The sequence below is a fragment of the Gopherus flavomarginatus genome, chromosome 20 (genome assembly GCF_025201925.1).
Source record: "Gopherus flavomarginatus isolate rGopFla2 chromosome 20, rGopFla2.mat.asm, whole genome shotgun sequence".
In the NCBI taxonomy this organism is placed as follows: Eukaryota; Metazoa; Chordata; order Testudines; family Testudinidae; genus Gopherus; species Gopherus flavomarginatus.
This window is the reverse complement of record NC_066636.1, coordinates 4,313,416-4,329,733: the sequence shown is the minus strand read 5'-3', so window position 1 is coordinate 4,329,733 and position 16,318 is coordinate 4,313,416. Positions and strand designations below refer to the sequence as shown.

General features: G+C 48.7%; 2 protein-coding genes across 3 annotated transcripts in view; both read right to left on the bottom strand.

The window, feature by feature from the left end:
* Window positions 1-1,743: 1,743 nt before the first annotated feature.
* LOC127037985 (trypsin-3-like) lies at window positions 1,744-9,194 on the bottom strand. The gene is made up of 5 exons (XM_050930299.1): window positions 9,149-9,194; window positions 5,622-5,784; window positions 3,333-3,586; window positions 2,376-2,512; window positions 1,744-1,911 (listed from the first exon to the last, which is right to left on the bottom strand). The coding sequence occupies exons 1-5, from the start codon at window positions 9,192-9,194 to the stop codon at window positions 1,744-1,746; spliced, it is 768 nt and encodes a 255-aa protein (XP_050786256.1).
* A 4,971-nt stretch (window positions 9,195-14,165) lies between these two features.
* LOC127037980 (trypsin-3-like) overlaps window positions 14,166-16,318 on the bottom strand; it is a 38,773-nt gene continuing 36,620 nt past the window's right edge. For both annotated transcript variants that reach the window (XM_050930294.1, XM_050930295.1), the window contains one exon: window positions 14,166-15,961. In XM_050930294.1, coding sequence (XP_050786251.1) covers window positions 15,794-15,961 — 168 coding nt within the window. In that variant the 3' untranslated portion in view covers window positions 14,166-15,793. The remainder of the gene's footprint in view (window positions 15,962-16,318) is intronic.

The window sequence follows — 16,318 nt, the reverse complement described above, 5'->3', positions numbered from 1 at the left end:
TAGAAGATGATCATGTGTCAATTTTGCTGAAATGTTTCAGTCAAAAAATAACACCCCCTCTCCCCCAAAAAATGTCAAAAAAACCAAAACATTTTGTTTCAAAAATTTCTGAATCAAACATTTCCCAATTTGTACTTTGACTGTTTAGAAATTTCCTTTAACTTTTAGTTCAAAAAAAATAAATTAAAATGTTTAAAAATGCTGAATGTCCAAATGAAACATTTAGATTCAGATATAACAAAATATTTTGCTTGATCCCAAATGATTTTTTTTCCAAAATTGCCAGTGAAGAGAAAAATCCATTATCTGCCCAATTCTCTGCGTCAGTTTTGATATTTTGGATGACAAAAAGCCAAAATGATCCTTCTGTTTTGATGGTGTGAAAACGATTCATTTGAATAAGGTTGCAGTATTTTGGTTCAACTTGAATATTTTGCTTGATTTCTTCTAGACCTGTATGTGACATATAATATTAATTTTAATAATATATTTAATATTCTATATTGTCAATAGAATCATAGACATGCAGGGATGGAAAAGCTCCGAGTGTCACCTAGCCATTTTCACATGTCTCTGCAGGATCTATCAATCCATCCATAAATAAGGAAGTGTTATTTACTCTTTCTCATAACTCAAGAACCAGGGGTCACCCAATGAAATTAATAGGCAGCAGATTTAAAACAAACACAAAGAAGTATTTCTTCACACAACGCACAGTCAATCTGTGGAACTCCTTGCCAGAGGATGTTGTGAAGGCCAAGACTGTAAAAGGGTTCATAAAAGACCTAGATAAATTCACAGAAGATAGCCATTGATGGACCTATTAGCTTTCAGTTCTGCAGTTCCACATTGGAGTCTGTTTTTGAAGTTTTTTTGTTAAAGAATTGCCACTTTTAAGTCTGTTATTGAGTGACCAGAGAGGTCGAAGTGTTCTCTGATTGGTTTTTGAATGTTATAATTCCTGATGTCAGTTTTGTGTCCATTTATTCTTTTGCGTAGAGACTGTCCGGTGTGGCCAATGTACATGGCAGAGGGGCATTGCTGGCACATGATGGCATATATCACGTTGGTAGATGTGCAGGTGAACGAGCCCCTGATGGTGTGGCTGATGTGATTAGGTCCTATGATGGTGTCCATGAAAGTGCAGAACTGGAATTAATTTGCAAACTGGATACCATCAAATTAGGCCTATATAAAGACTGGGAGTGGATGGGCCATTACAAAAACTAATTTCCCCCTATTGTTACTCACACCTTTTTGTCGACTGTTTGAAATGGGCCACCCTCATTACCACTACAAAAGTGATTGTTCCTCCCTTGGTATCCTGCTGTTAATTGAATTGTCTCGTTAGACGGACCCCCCGACTTGGTAAGGCAACTCCCATCTTTTCATGTACTATGTACCTGCTCCAATATTTTCCACTCCATGCATCTGATGAAGTGGATTGTAGCCCACAAAAGTTTATGCCCAAATAAACGTGTTAGTCTCTAAGGTGCCACAAGGACTCCTCCTTGTTTTCACAATGTTCAGGCTCATTCATGCTTTTCAAACCAGTCACACACTTTTAACCCAGTCCTAGGATTTTGTCAGGCCTGGCCCAACTGCAGCTCCCCCATCCCAGCCCCAGCCGGGCCAGCTCCCCCGACCCCATTCTGCATCTGGGTGCTGCAGTGAGATGAGGAGAGGTGTGGCTGGGGCATGTGTTGGTGGGTTATTGTGGCAGGCATGACGCGCTGTGAGCTCTCAGTCCGATCTGGTGCACTTCCTCCCTATGGTGCTCCTCACCCACTCGGCAGCTTTGCAGACATTGGCGTAGACCCTGGGCTGTCCCGGCAGGGCACAGACAGATTTCCCCCAGGAGACCACACCCTGCAGCTGCCCATTGCAGACCAGTGGGCCTCCTGAATCCCCCTGCAGAGACAATGCGAAGACATCAGCAAAACACAGCCATGCCCCCAGCGTGTGCGCACACACCCAGAGCAGGGTCCATCCTCTCCAGCAAGGTCACACACTCATACACAAACACACAGACTCACAGAGCTCATCCCCTCCAGCAGGTAGCGGCAGGGACACACGGACAGGAAGGGTTTAAAGAGCAGAAATGGGTTCAGGTACCTACAGCTGGCTGCACCTGTGCTGAGATCAGACAGGCCCAGGAGCTGGATGAAGACCAGCATTTAGGGCTCGGTGCGGCCGGAGGGCAGATCAGCTGCTCTTCCATAGGACATGAAGGCTGGCTGGGGCCAGGGACTGAGTGACCACAGCCCCTCAGTAGCAGGCTGAGAAGGGTTTGCAGGTTGTAAGGGATAAACAGTATGGAGCTGTGTGAGCTCCAACACCCTTCACCCATCCCATTCTCCGGGACGCCCCTTTACCTTGCATGAGCTTAAGCCACCCTGTTCCACGCCAGCGCAGAACATGTTCTCCGTGATCCTGCCCCCATAAGTGGCCTGGCACCTGGTCTGGCAGACGCTATAGAGATCTGCACACTGCATGATGGCTGGGAACAGCTCTGGGCAATGACAGAAAAAAAACAGCAGATCATGAGCAGGGAACAAGGTGCAAGAGAAAAAAAGCTTAGTGTAGGACCCTCAACTGCTGTAAACTGGCTTAGATCCACTGACTCCAAAGGAGCTATGGCCGATTGACCCCAGCTGGGATCTGGCCCCATTGACTCCAATGGAGCTACGGCCGATTGACCCCAGCTGGGATCTGGCCCCATTGACTCCAATGGAGCTACGGCCGATTGACCCCAGTTGGGATCTGGCTCCATTGACCCCAATGGAGCTACGGCCAATTGACCCCAGCTGGGATCTGGCCCCATTGACTCCAATGGAGCTACGGTCGATTGACCCCAGCTGGGATCTGGCCACATTCATTTTCCAAAAAAAATAAATAAATTTTTGATGTACAGAAGAGCCACAAAAAACTCTTCATTTAATGGCAAACAAATCGTTTCATTAAGATTCAGTATTTTATGTTATATTATAATATTTCATTGTGATTTGAAGTACATCTGTAACAGTTTGAAAAGAAAAGGAAAGGAAATATTTTGAAAGGAAAAAAATGCCATTGTATCCCAGTGTTTTCAAATGCAAAGTTTTTTCAGAATATTTTTTCTGAAATGAATGAAAACACCCCAAATTTGTGGGACGCTTTGGAGTTGTTGGACCTGAGCTGTCCACTAACAATAGTATCAGATGAAAATTTTCCCTCAAGAGACTCCAAAAACCCTTGACAGCTCATTACCGAGGTCTCCTTAAAAAGCCTCCACCTCCATTCCAAGCTGAGCCCAATTTCAACCCCTCCCTCTATACCCCAACAGCCCATACTTTGGGGGGACTCAATGGTGCCCCATCCCGACACACTGCATCGTGTTCCAGGAGAAGGACAACAGGTAGCCAGGTTGATTGTGTTCACGTAGCTGTTGAGTCGAGCGGGCTTATCCAACTCCAGAAGCATGAAGTCGTTGTCACGAAGACGGAGGTTATACTCGGGGTGCACAAAGAAGTTGCGGATTCTTCGTATCTGTTCTGTGGGTTCTTTCACCCACAGATTATAGTCCCCCAGATGCACCCGCAGGGAGCTGCATGGAGAGAGGACAAAGGAAGAGATAATGGGTGACTATTCAAAGGTCATATCGGACAAGCAACTAGAACTGGGCCAATAATGGATTTTTGATGCTGGAGTAGCTTCCGAGATCTTGTCATCTTAGGTCTCCAAGAACTCAGTTTGACTCCAATCTCATCCGATCTTGTGTTTTTCTTGGCATATACTGGCATACACTCCACAGAATTGATCAGAGTCATGAGTAAGGGGCGGCTATGGGGCATACCACAGATCCAAAGAATACAAGTATTGGTTACTTTACATACAAGTTTAACTATGTTCTGATGCATGCGTCCTCCATTTTACCTGAAATCATGCACTTTATGGTTTGTCCGGTTATTTTCAGCCCCAATTCCTGTACATATCATGCTTTGTTCTCATACCACAGGTTCACAGCACATTTTGGTGACATTATTGTTTCTTGCACCTGGTTTCACAGAGCTGAAACGAATAATTTGATGACTTCACTCTTAATTTGTGGGACACTTTGGTGTTATCAAAGCTGCAGTTTTCACCAAAAATCGTGAATTCCTTCTTCTTGGCTTTTGGGTAGGGTGACCACACATCCCAATAATATCGGGATTGTCCCAATATTAGGGGCTTTTTCTTATTCATGCAAATATACCCCACTGCTGAAAAAAAGTGTCCTGGTTTTTCACACTTGCTATCTCCTCACCCACTTTTGTGAGTAACTTAATTTAGTTATTTTTCTTTTCCCTTGTCCTGGGTCACTGCGGCCTGCTCATACCAAGCTAAACCAACATGCAGGAGCACTGAGAATTTCAAAGAGGCAAATCTGAATCTAAGAGTTTTGTGCTTTCCAGAGAATTGAAAAATTGAGTGGCAATAGTTTGTTTCAGTTGTTGCAAAATATTTCTGAAAATAAACCAACAGGGCCCTTTGAAAGAAAAAGTTGCGAATGGAAAATTGAAAAGTTTAAAGAATGCCGACATGAGACATTGTGATTTTTAACGTATTATTTATGCCTTTTACTTTGTTTTTCCAAATACAACAAAGAGACCAGCTTTGTCGTAACACACAAAGAGAGTTAGGAGAAAAGGAGGGGAGGGGAAGGACAGATCTATCTGCAGGTCTTTAAACCACAATTTGAGGATTTCAATAACTCACACATAGGTTAGAGGTTTGTTACAGGAGCGGCTGGGAGAGATTCTGTGGCCTGCGTTGCGCAGGAGGTCAGACTAGATGATCACAATGGTCCCTTCTGACCTTAAAGTCTATGAGTCTATGAGGAGCTGCAGAATTACAGAACTCAAAAAAAGCAGCTTGAATTGCTTTCAGTTTTTCAGGCACATCCCTTCTGTGTGTTTGTTCGAGGGCTTAAATTCTCATCGAGTATTTCCCGGAGCTCCCCACAGCCCCCTCCATTCGGGGATCCAGGCTTCACCTGTGGGATAGGGACACTTGGGCTTGTCAATTCAGCGCTCTGGGAGGCGCCAGGACTCAAAGCTTCAGCCCTGATGCACCACCGCTCAGGGCTCCTGGCTTCAGCCACAGAGCCCAACAGACCCCCTGAAACCAGCGGGGGGCCGCAGATCTCCATGGTTGAGAACCAAGAGCATCAGGCTAGAGTCAAGGGGAAACATTTCCTAAAGCTCCGCTCCATTCCATCAGCTGCTAGAGCACCTGCACATGACCTGCCAGTGAGATGCTAAAGAGTCTGATGCTGGAGAGCCTGGGAGGGAGTTTCCCTCTGCACACGCTGCTGGGGAGAGTGTTGCTGGCATGCAGGGGCACATGTGAACAAGGATGCTGGAAAACCGCAGAGGATGCAGAGAAGAACCACAAAAATGATTTGAGGGCTGGAGAAAATGGAGGAGGATAGAGCTGGGGATTTAGAGGGTGCAGAGGGAGACCTGGGCATGGATGGGGGACACCAAGGGAGAAGATAAGGACTGGGGATGTGTGTTACTCCCATAAGTATCTCCCTCTTTCCCTCCACCTCCCTCTTTCCCTCCATCTCCCTCTTTCCCTCCACCTCCGCAGTGACTTACCTGATCCGTCTGCTGCAGTGCGCAGCAGTTAGCACCCACTTCGGGGCTATCAGGCTCCCACCACAGTAGATGCGGCCATTCCTCAGGAGAGCCACCTGGTAGGGCCGGGAGCCAATGCGGCAGTCTCTCCCGCCAATGATTCGGGCTCCCTCTGAGTCTGAGTCTGCAATGGAGAGTGGCAAACAGCAGCTGAAAGCAGGGCAGGGGGTGGGGTGGGCAGCAGTCATATCCAGATTGATTGGCTGGTGGCAAGATCAGGGCCGCCCAGAGGATTCAGGGGGCCTGGGACAAAGTGGGGGAGCTGCGGCACTAGTACTCACCCAGCGGCGGTCTGGGTCTTTGGCGGCATTTTGGCGACGTGGGGCCCTTCAGTCGCTCCGTGTCTTCGGCAGCACTGAAGGGCCCCCCACCGTTGAAATGCCACCCAAGACCCAGACTGCCGCTGGGCCAGGGCCCGTGGGGCCACTGCGGGGCCCAGGGTCTGGGGCAAATTGCCCCACTTGCCCCCCCCAGGCAGACCTGGGCAAGATGACCATGGGCCACTGCTCACGTGTGGCCTTGCAAATGCAGAAGGCGATCCGAGGTTGTACCAGGTGACGTAGTGTAAAATGGGGGGGATAGCTCAGTGGTTTGAGCATTGGCCTTCTAAACCCAGGGTAGTGAGTTCAATCCTTCAGGGGGCCATTTAGGGAACTGAGGTAAAAATCTGTCTGTCTGCTTTGAGCAGGGAGTTGGACTAGATACCTCCTGAGGTCCCTTCCAACCTTGATATTCTATGATTCTATGAGGTATTTCCAGTAGGGACAGGGAGGCATTAATGCCACTGGGAAAACCTCCAATTCCAATCACCTGTGTTCCAGAAAGAGGAATTCCAACTGGAACAGGTGTCGAGAAGGGAGCTAGGATTATCACGGGAATAGAGAGCTGCTCTTACAAGGAGAGACAGAAGAGCTCAGCTGGTTTAACCTAAAAGGAAGGCTGAGCCAGCATCTGATTGTTCTCTCTAAATACAGGGTGTGGATGTGGGGGGGCACCAGGGAGGGAGAAGATCTGTAGGAGATGGAGATCCAGTGTTGGCACAAGAACAAATGAGGATAAGCACTATGGATAAATCTAGGCTGAGATTAGAAGACAGTTACTAACCATCACAGGAAGTAAGTTGTGGAACAGGAGTGGGAGGCAAAAAACCTCTTGAGTTTGAAGCTGGAGCTCAGTACGCTTCTACGACCAAGTTGTCCATGGTACTAGGGACTGGTTATTATGACCCAGGAGGACCCTTCATTTTTTAATGCTCAAACAATATTCCAACCACTTTTTAAAGTGCTTTTAAAGTGCTGCCTTGGCAGCAGGGACTTGAAATTTTGCAAGGGAATAGCCCTGGAGTCAAGGAGGTACCTTTTGTTGTTCTCATGAAAATTCACTTTGATTTGATCAAATTATAAACCTCTTGAAATCACAATTTACACATGTTCAGGAGAACAGGGTGTTGGTCAGTGACTTCTGTTTCTAGGCTTTACTGCAATCATAGGTACTGACTTTCCCTCTGCCAGATGGATGCTCGATCTCCACCCCGCCACTGGTTCTGCCTCTGCCCCCGCCCCTGCCCTGCCTCTTCCCTCCCCTGTACAGTCTCTCACCCTGCACCCATTCGACCCCTTCCCTAAAATCCCTGCCCCTGCCCTGCCTCTTCTTTGCCTCCTCCTCTAAGCGTGCTGCATCCCTACTCCTCCTGCTCCCTCCCAGAAAGTCTTAAGTGCCACCAAACTGCTGTTAGGCGGGGGGGGAGTGGGAAGCGCTGGGAGGGAGAGGGAGGAGTGGGGGGGCACAGCACTCTCCGGGGGTGGGAGAAGGAGGTGAGGGTGGGGGACCTTGGCTGCTGATGGATGCGGAGCATCCAAAATGTTTTCCCTGTGGGTGCTCCAGCCCTGGAGCACCCATGGAGTCAGCGCCCGTTACCACAATACAAATTGTGACAAAGTTCCTCCTCTGCCTTGGTGGAACTTATGCTTTCCGGCAGATTTGCTCACCTCAGAGGTTCACGGCAGCCCTCAGTTTGGCCACTTTTGCTACTGGCTCAAACCTGCCATTCACTTCATCACTGGCCAGCATGGGGGAAGGGAGGAGAATAATCCCCACAGTCTCTGTTGTCCCACCTAGTGGGTTGGGGACAGGCCAGAGACCTTCCCCTCTGGTAGGACTCACAGTCCAGGTCAACTCCTCTTGTGTCAAATAGGGAGTTGGGGGGATGAGAGGGAACCCGAGCCCGCCCTCTACTCTGGGTTCCAGCCCGGGGGCCTGCAGATCACAGCTGTCTACAATGTCTCCTGTAACAGCTGTGTGACAACTACAACTCCCTGGGCCACTTCTCCATGACCTCCCCCCAGCACCTTCTTTGTCCTCACCTCAGGACCTTCTTCCTGATTCCTGATGGTGTTTGCATTCTTCAGTCCTCCAGCAGCACATCCTCCCACTCCCAGCTCCTTATGCGTTTCTCCCTAACTGAAGGGAGGTCTTTCTTTTAACCAGGTGCCCTGATTAGCCTACTTGCCTTAATTTGTTCTAGTAGCTTCCTAATTGGCTCATAATTAGGTGTCCTAATTAGCCCACCTACCTTAATTGATTCTAGCAGGTTCCTGATTGTTCTCGAATAGTCCCTGTTATTTTACCCAGGGAAAAGGGACCTGCTTAATCTGGGGCTAGTGAATCTACCTTCCACCACTCTCCTGTAGCCATCAGGCCTGACCCTGTCACAAAATAAAAAACTGCCCAACTTTTTTGGATGGAACTTTTTCCCATAGGAAAATGCCATTTTGTCAAAGCTGATAATTTCTGCGGGAATGTGTTGGTTGTGATGCACATTCTTTAAAAAAAGTTTAAAACGAAACAGTCTCCTGTAAGGACTGGGCTCCACAATCAAACTACATCTCCCATGGTGCCTGACAACCAGAGACTTCCATGATGCACTAACGTCTCCTCACCAAGTGGTGCGTGGTGCTTCATGGGACAGGCAGTCTGACCAGAGCATTGACCATTACCAGAAATGGCCATGTTGATTTGTTTTTTATTTTTTCAATAATTTTTGTTTCCACATTTTTTTTAAAAGAATTAACATTATATTTTGAAATGATGCTCTGTAAAAGTTATATATTTTTATAAATGCTTTAAATTTAATGACGTTGAAATCTCAGTGTAACAGATTTATTTTTTTTCCCAAAAAACATTTTCTATTGTGAGAAATTTCAAAATTCTTTCTTTCTATCCTGATTCGGATGAAAACAGATTCTGAAATCATGGCTCCCAGCCTTCTCTACAAACAGTAAAGAATAATCAGATACAAGGACTGAATATATTAATTTCCTTTTGCAACCACTGAAATGGATAATGGGAGTGTTGGGAACTTTGCTCTTCCTGAGCAGGAACCTGTCTTAAGCAATGTCTCTAAGATATTCCTGGAAGGGCCTGTGGTGAAACTGCTGAACCTTCTCACCCAACCCAACCTTGGCTTCTCGCTTGACTCTTTTTCCTACCTGCGGCTGCCCCGACTACCAGCATCGCGATGATCAGCAGCTCCATGGCAGTTGTGGCGATGGATACGGTTGGCGGAGTCACTGGCTTTTCTGCAGAGAAAGAGATTGAAAGGGAATTGTTGGCCATGGGCATCTTGAGGAGGACGGATGCTTCACGAGGAAGGTGCATGGTTAGGATTCAGGAAAGCCGCACGTGAGTCCCTCTTCTTTCACAGGCTCCCATGAGCAAGCAGTTTTTCTGCACCTCGGCTGCCCTGCCTGTAGCAGGAGATGACAGCACTGACCGACACGGGGAGGGGAAACACGCTGATTGTCTGTTGGCAATGGGGGCCCAGTGTCCCCCAACTCAGCTCCATCTTCCACTTCCACCCGGTCCCAGATGCCCCCAGGGGCATGTTCCATGAAAAGATGTGATCTGTTGGTGGGTGTGCGGAGAGAAGCTAAAAGTCAAGCCAGATGAGAAGGATTTCCATGAGCTGGCCTGAGACCACCCCGTTGCCACTAGTTCCCTTTCTAACAATAACAGATAGACCGAAACCCCCATAGCCAACTTAATAACAGAGAAATTAATAGACCTGAGGTGCTATCTGGGCCCCATTACGGTAGTACCCGAGCACCTCCCAATCTTTATCCTATTTATCCCCACAACTCCTTGGTGAGGCAGGGCAGGGCTATGATCCCCATTGGAGAGATGGGGAAAGTCAGGCACAGAGTGGCGAAGTGATTGGGCGACAGCACCAGACCAGAGATTAGAAGCCATGTCTTCCAAGAACCAGCTGAGCAGGCAAACCGCCAAGTCATCCATCTTCATTGAGTGCCCCATTCCAGGCCACAGTCCTCCCAATAACAGAGCAGAGCCCCCATTCTATCCCATCAATACTTCCAAAATGGAGTGATCCCACTGGCAGCCAATAATCACCCCAATAACCGCAAGATGCCGCAAGCCACCACCCTATGTTGCTCCTCAAACCAGAGTTATCTCATTTCCATCCCAGTGCCCCAATGCCCTCAGCCAGGCATCCTGACACAGATGTTGGACTGGCCCTGCTTCACCTGTAGCTCCCGGTGGAGGCCCTCAGGAGTGGTAGAGGCTCCGGCAGTTGCGTCTTGGACAAAACTAAGGATACTCTGGGATGAGCCACTTTTTATACTAAGGAAATGGGCTGTCCCTGTGAGTCAACATGATTGACCTATCTGGGGAGCTTCCCCACATTTCTGCATCCAGACAACTCCCTCCACCCTCCTGCTCCAGGAAGTTGTATCCGGGGGAGTTGCCAGCCTTTGTTCCCGACTCTGTCCTCTGCCGGGAATCCTGGCAGGAATTAGCCCTTGGAAAGGCACCTTCTCCATTGCCAAAAGCGACCTTGAACCTTCCACCTTCCTCGTCCTCTTCCTGGTGTAAGGAGACTGTTGGCCCCTTACTAAAAGTCAGTGGGGTTTTTGGTTGGCTAGCTCCCAGCACTAAAGGGAAGGGGAAGGGTCGATGGGAAATCAGGACCCTGAGACTGACAGTCCCCATGCGCAATGGGGAGAGGCCAATGCTCCAGGACAATGAGGGAGTCAGGAGGCCAGGGGGGTCCTGTCCCCCCTGTGAGCTGGATTTGCCTGGGTCAGACTGAGTGGGGCTGAGCTAAGGGGAGAGCAAGGGCCCGAGCTGAGCTGGGGAGCACAGCCGGGCCGGCCAGAGAAGCAGAGAAGCAGCCCAGGGAGCAAGTCAGTGCTGGGAGGAGAGGTGCAGGACCAGAGCCAGAGGGGCCAGGAAAGCAGCCCAGGGCAGCAGCAGCCACCGCGCTGAGGCAGAGTCAAGCTGAGGCATTGTGGAGCTGGAGCTGGGACTGGGGCTGGAGCCATCCAAAGCCGGCTGCAGTGAGCAGCTGGGGAGAGCGAGGGGGACCCTGGGCAGGGGGCCCAGCTCCGGGAGACACCCCCAGCCAAGGGGCCTGGCAGGTCAGACTGGGAGGGGGATCGTCACCCTGACGGGAGGGGGCTGACACTGGGAAGAAGGGTCCTGTTGCCTAGAGCCTGAGAGCGTGCGGCCACCGCCAGAGCAAGTGTCGAACTGTGGCATCTGCACACCCAGGGACGTGTGAGGAACAGGCTGTGAACTGCCCTTACATCCCAGAGACGCTGGTTGCGATGTCCCCCTGTCACAGAGGAGGGTGACAGGTTTTCCTTTCATCTTCCCATTTTCCCCCTAATTTTTTTAATTTGTTGCCGTTTAATAAATTGTATTTGCTTTGAACTGTATGAAATGCTCAATGGGTCAGGGAAGCATCCAGTGCAGAGAGAGGACCCCGGAGTGGGGACACCCTTGCGCCTGCCCTAAGTGACCATGACAAGGTTGGGGGTCGAGTCCCCCAGGAATGCTGGGCCCAGCCTTGTCGGCGTTACGAGGACTCTGCCAGACAGGAGATGGAAGGGGAGTCCCTGAGGTCAGGCAAGCCTCTGGGTAAAGGGCGTGGGAGTGAAAACTCAGATCTTTTCGTTAACCCATCTCATCGGAGTGGTGTATAAACCAGGAAAGTTTCCCACAACAGCAAGACCATTCCCCCGCTTACAATGGTATCCTGACCCGGCCTGACTCTGCGTGTTGATCTGTGCTTCTGGTCTCAGGTTTGGTTTCTACCTCTGATCTGGTACCCAGACCCTGCCGCCTCACATTCGACTCTGGGTTTGCCCTCAGGCCTGCCTCAGACTCTGATCTCCCGGTACATGGCCTGGCCTGATTTCCCAACTCCTGCTTTGAATACTAGGTCAGACTGCCCACATCCTGCTCATGCAGAGGAGCGGAGCGGGCCGTAAAAGCAACTGCTCAGTTGTATTGCGGCTGCCGAGTTGCAGGCCTGCCTCTGTCCCAATGCAGAAATGACCCTCTGACAGCTGCTGGCTGCGTGCTGGTTGTTGACTAGGAGCTTCCAAACATCGCTGTCCCTCTCCCGTCGCCACAGGACTTGGACATGGACAGAGGCGGATTACTGCACAGGCCAACATGGCCCATGCCCAGGGGCCCAGGCCAATTTGTGGCACCTGAAAATTCCCCCCAAACCCAGCTGCAGCCCGGAGGCTGGAGTTGCTCTCGCTCCCTGCTGTGGCCACAGGACACAAAGCTTCTCTCCACTCTCAGGACTGCAGTGGAGTGGGTGCGTGATGGAAATCAGCAAGCGGGGGTGGTGGGCAGACATGGGAAAGGGGCAGAAGAGGGTGGGACTGTGGGCGGGGCCATAGGCAGAAGGGGCAGAACTGCAGGCAGAAGAGGTGGGGTGGGGACAACTTTCTGGACCTGGGGTCCCCTCACTTGTTCCGGCCCAGGGCCCCAGGAGACCTTAATCTGCATCTGGACATTGATGTGAGTATGGAAGACACCTGTGCGTGATTTCTTTGAATGTGGAGACAGGGGCGATGGAAGCACTCAAAAAGTGTGTGTCGGGGGGAGACCACTGGCATCTGAACCATGGCCCCACCCTGACCCCACCCTTTCCTCTGAACCCCAGCCCCCACACCACCTCTCCCCCTGAGCCATCATCCTCATACCACCTCTTCTCCCCCAAAACCCACCTCCCCACTCGCTCCTCTCCATCTCCTCCCCACTGTCACTCACCCTTATGGCCAGTAAAAAATGGGAGGGTCATGGCCCCTTAGCCCTGCCTGTTCCAGTGCCCCTGCGTGGAGATGCTTTTGCACACCAGGGTCCACATGGTGCTTGGCAGGATGAGGCTCTTCATCCAAACGCCAGGAAACCGAGGTGATTGGAGATCGCCATCGTGCTGCAGCCTTCATCCGCCTTCACAGACATTGAGAGAAATTGTCTCTTTGTCCACCTGCTGTGCTGTTGAGGAGTTATGGGAAACCCAAGTTATGGGAAACCCTCTACCAACTGAAATGGAGAAGGACCTTATGGGAAGGATCCCAGCATTACAAGACCCAATGAAGACAACAGAAAATGGAGAAACGGGAAAGGAGGCAAGAACGCTGTGCAGCCTGACTCAATAATCCAGATCCGCCCCTTCCACTGGGAGCCATCTGCCCCAATGTGATGAGATCTGTGGATCCAAGACTGGTTTTACTGGCCACCTGCACATCCACCAACAGTAACTGGCTAGCATTTCATGGAAGACTATCCTGTCAGTTTTACTGAATTGTTTAGCTGAAAAAATAAAAACTAAAAAAAATTCCAAGAAATCAGAATATTTTGTTTAAAAAATTTCCAAAAAAAAAAACATTTCCCAATTTTCACTTCCTAATCACTTTTTGTTCAGAAATATCCTTTAACTTTTATTTTAAAAAAATTAAAATGTTTAAAAATATTCAACATCCAAATGAAATATTTAGTTTCAGGTCAAACAAAATGTTTTGGTTGACCCCAAATGATTTTTTGTTCCAAAATTGCCAGTGAACAGAAAAATCCATTATCTGCCCAATTTTCGGTGTCAATTTTGACATTTTTGATGGGAAAAAAAGAAATGATCCTCTTGTTTTGGTGATATGAAAACAATTCTTTTCAATAAGGTTCTAATATTTGTTTTGACTTGTTTTAGGCCTTTATGTGACATTAAAATATTAATTTCAATAATTTATTTAATATTCTATATAGTCGATAGAATCATAGAACTGTAGGGATGGGAAGAGACCTCAAACGTCACTGAACTATTTCTACAACATGTCCAGGCAGGATCCATCTATCTGCCCACCCAATCACCCCTCCACCCACTAATCCATCCATTCATCCATCCACCCACCTACCCATCCCCCTGTATTCTCTGCTATCCATAAAATCATAGAAATGTAGGGATGGAAGGGACCTTGAAAGATCATCTAGTGAAGTCCATGCCCTGTGCTGACACCGCATTTGGTACATTTAGACCATCCCTGACAGGTGTTTGTCTAACGTGTTCTTAAACACCTCCAACAATGAAGATTTCACCAAAGTCAAAGTCAAAACTCAATGACTCAAGATGACAATATTGACACAAAACATTTGTTTTTGCTTTTCTGAAATGTTTTATTAAGGCAGAGTTATAATAGCACTTTAACACAGTCCATCTCACGTTACTTATCCAGGATCAGATTAATGTTCAGAGAACCAGGCTAAAGATTCTGGTTTGATCCCTGGGCCCTCTTCTGCTGAGTATGCTAGAGAAGGTGACACATTTCTAAATATCTGTCCTCTTTTGGGTGCTTCTCTTGTGTACATACTTGGTGTTAAAGGTTTCTAACATTATCATAGAATAATAGAACGGGAGGCTCAGGAGGGACTGCAAGGGGCATCCAGTCTAACCCCCTGCCAAGAGGCAGGAGTATAGAAATGACATGCTTTCATTATAGAAATGGACATTTCAGCATGGACTGGGAGCCTTATTTTCCAACCAGGTGTGGTTTATGAGCACAAACTGCCTCACTCTTTGTCAATGTCTCCTGTCCTAGCTTTTTCTCTAGGATCGGTCAGTGATTTTTCCACCCCTTGTCGCTAGTATCTCTTGCCTCTAGAGTTTAACATTTGCAAGTCTGGGCCCACTCAGAATTGTGAGATTGACTTAAAAAAAATCAGAAGATGTGAAAAATAAAACAAAACCAGTAGGGTTTGTTTATTCACTGTTTTTAGCACCTCTAAGGGTCGGTTTCCCAGCTTTCTTTCCACAAAGCCTAGGTCTAAAAAGTGACTTCTGCCAGCAAAACCTCAGCTTCTCACAGTCACGTGACTCCAGGAGCTCAAGACTTTAAGAAACAAACCCACCCTCATGAGACGTGTCATAAAATCATGTGAGATTTGAGTCACTGAGTCTCACCACTGCCAAGTCTCACCGTTTTACCATGAGTCTTGTGGGGATGTAAATGGCTACTGCAAATGTATGTCTCTCAGACCAAAGAATGTCCACCAGACTTGTAGGATGGGGGACCCTCTCCATAGAAGTGACACTCAGAAAGATTTGGGGGCTGCGGTGGATAATCAGTTGAACATGAACTCCTGGGGCTTGTCTACGCCACAGGTGCAGTAGCTGTGTTTCTGTAGCACAATATGACAAAATTTGAACTCCATGAGACATCAGACTCGGTGACTTCAGAGCCATTATAGCCGCTTATGCCACCCTTACTAATCCAAGAGACCTGATCAAAGACGTGTGCGCTATTTATGGCATTTTAAAAATTATGAGACAGGTTTTAATCCAATCTCATGATTTTTAAATCCATCTCACAATTGTTGGGCTGATCTCATGACTTTTACAGTAGTCTTGCGGCTTTCAAACTAATCCCATGATTCTAAACCAAATCTCCTGATATTTAAACTCAACATCTTGATTTTTAAAGCAATCCTGTGAACTTCAGGCTGATTTGTGACTTTTAAGGCAATCTCGTGATTTATTAAAGCAATCTCATGAATTTAACACTGATCTCATGATTTTTAAAGCAATCTCACAATCTTTAGGCTGATTCATGATTCTTGAACCTGTCCCACATTTTTAACCTAGTCTCAGGATTTTGTCAGGCCTGACTCATAACCACTGCCTGCTTTGGGCTGGCCCACCGCAGTGCCACCATCCTAGTCCCACCCAGATCAGCACCTCCTGGGTGCCGCGGTGAGATGAGGAGAGGTGTGGCTGGGGCATGTGTTGGTGGGTTATTGTGGCAGGCGTGACCCGCTGTGAGCTCTCAGTCTGATCCGATGCACTTCCTCTCTATTGTTTTCCTCACCCACTCGGCAGCTTTGCAGACATTGGCATAGACTCCGGGCCGTCCTGGCTGGGCACAAACGGACATCCCCCAGGAGACCACACCCTGCAGCTTCCCATTGCAGACCAGTGGGCCTCCTGAATCACCCTGCGGAGACAATGTGGAGCCACCTGTAAAATACAGCCATGCCCCCAGGCCCACGCCCCCCCATAGAACAGGGCCCACTCTCTCCAGCAGGGGGTGACAGGGACACACCCCCACACACCAGCACTCATACCCTCCAGCAGGGGATGACAGGGACACACAAGGACACAGGAAGGGTTTAAAGAGCAGAAATGGTTTCAAGTGGTCTGAGCTTTCTACACTTGTGCTGGGGATCAGACAGGCCCAGGAGCTGGATGAAGCCCAGCCCTTGGTGCGGCCGGAGGGCAGATCGGCTGCTCTTCCACGGGGCATGGAGACTGGCTGGTGCCAGGGGCTGAGTGACGACGGCCCCTCAGTAGC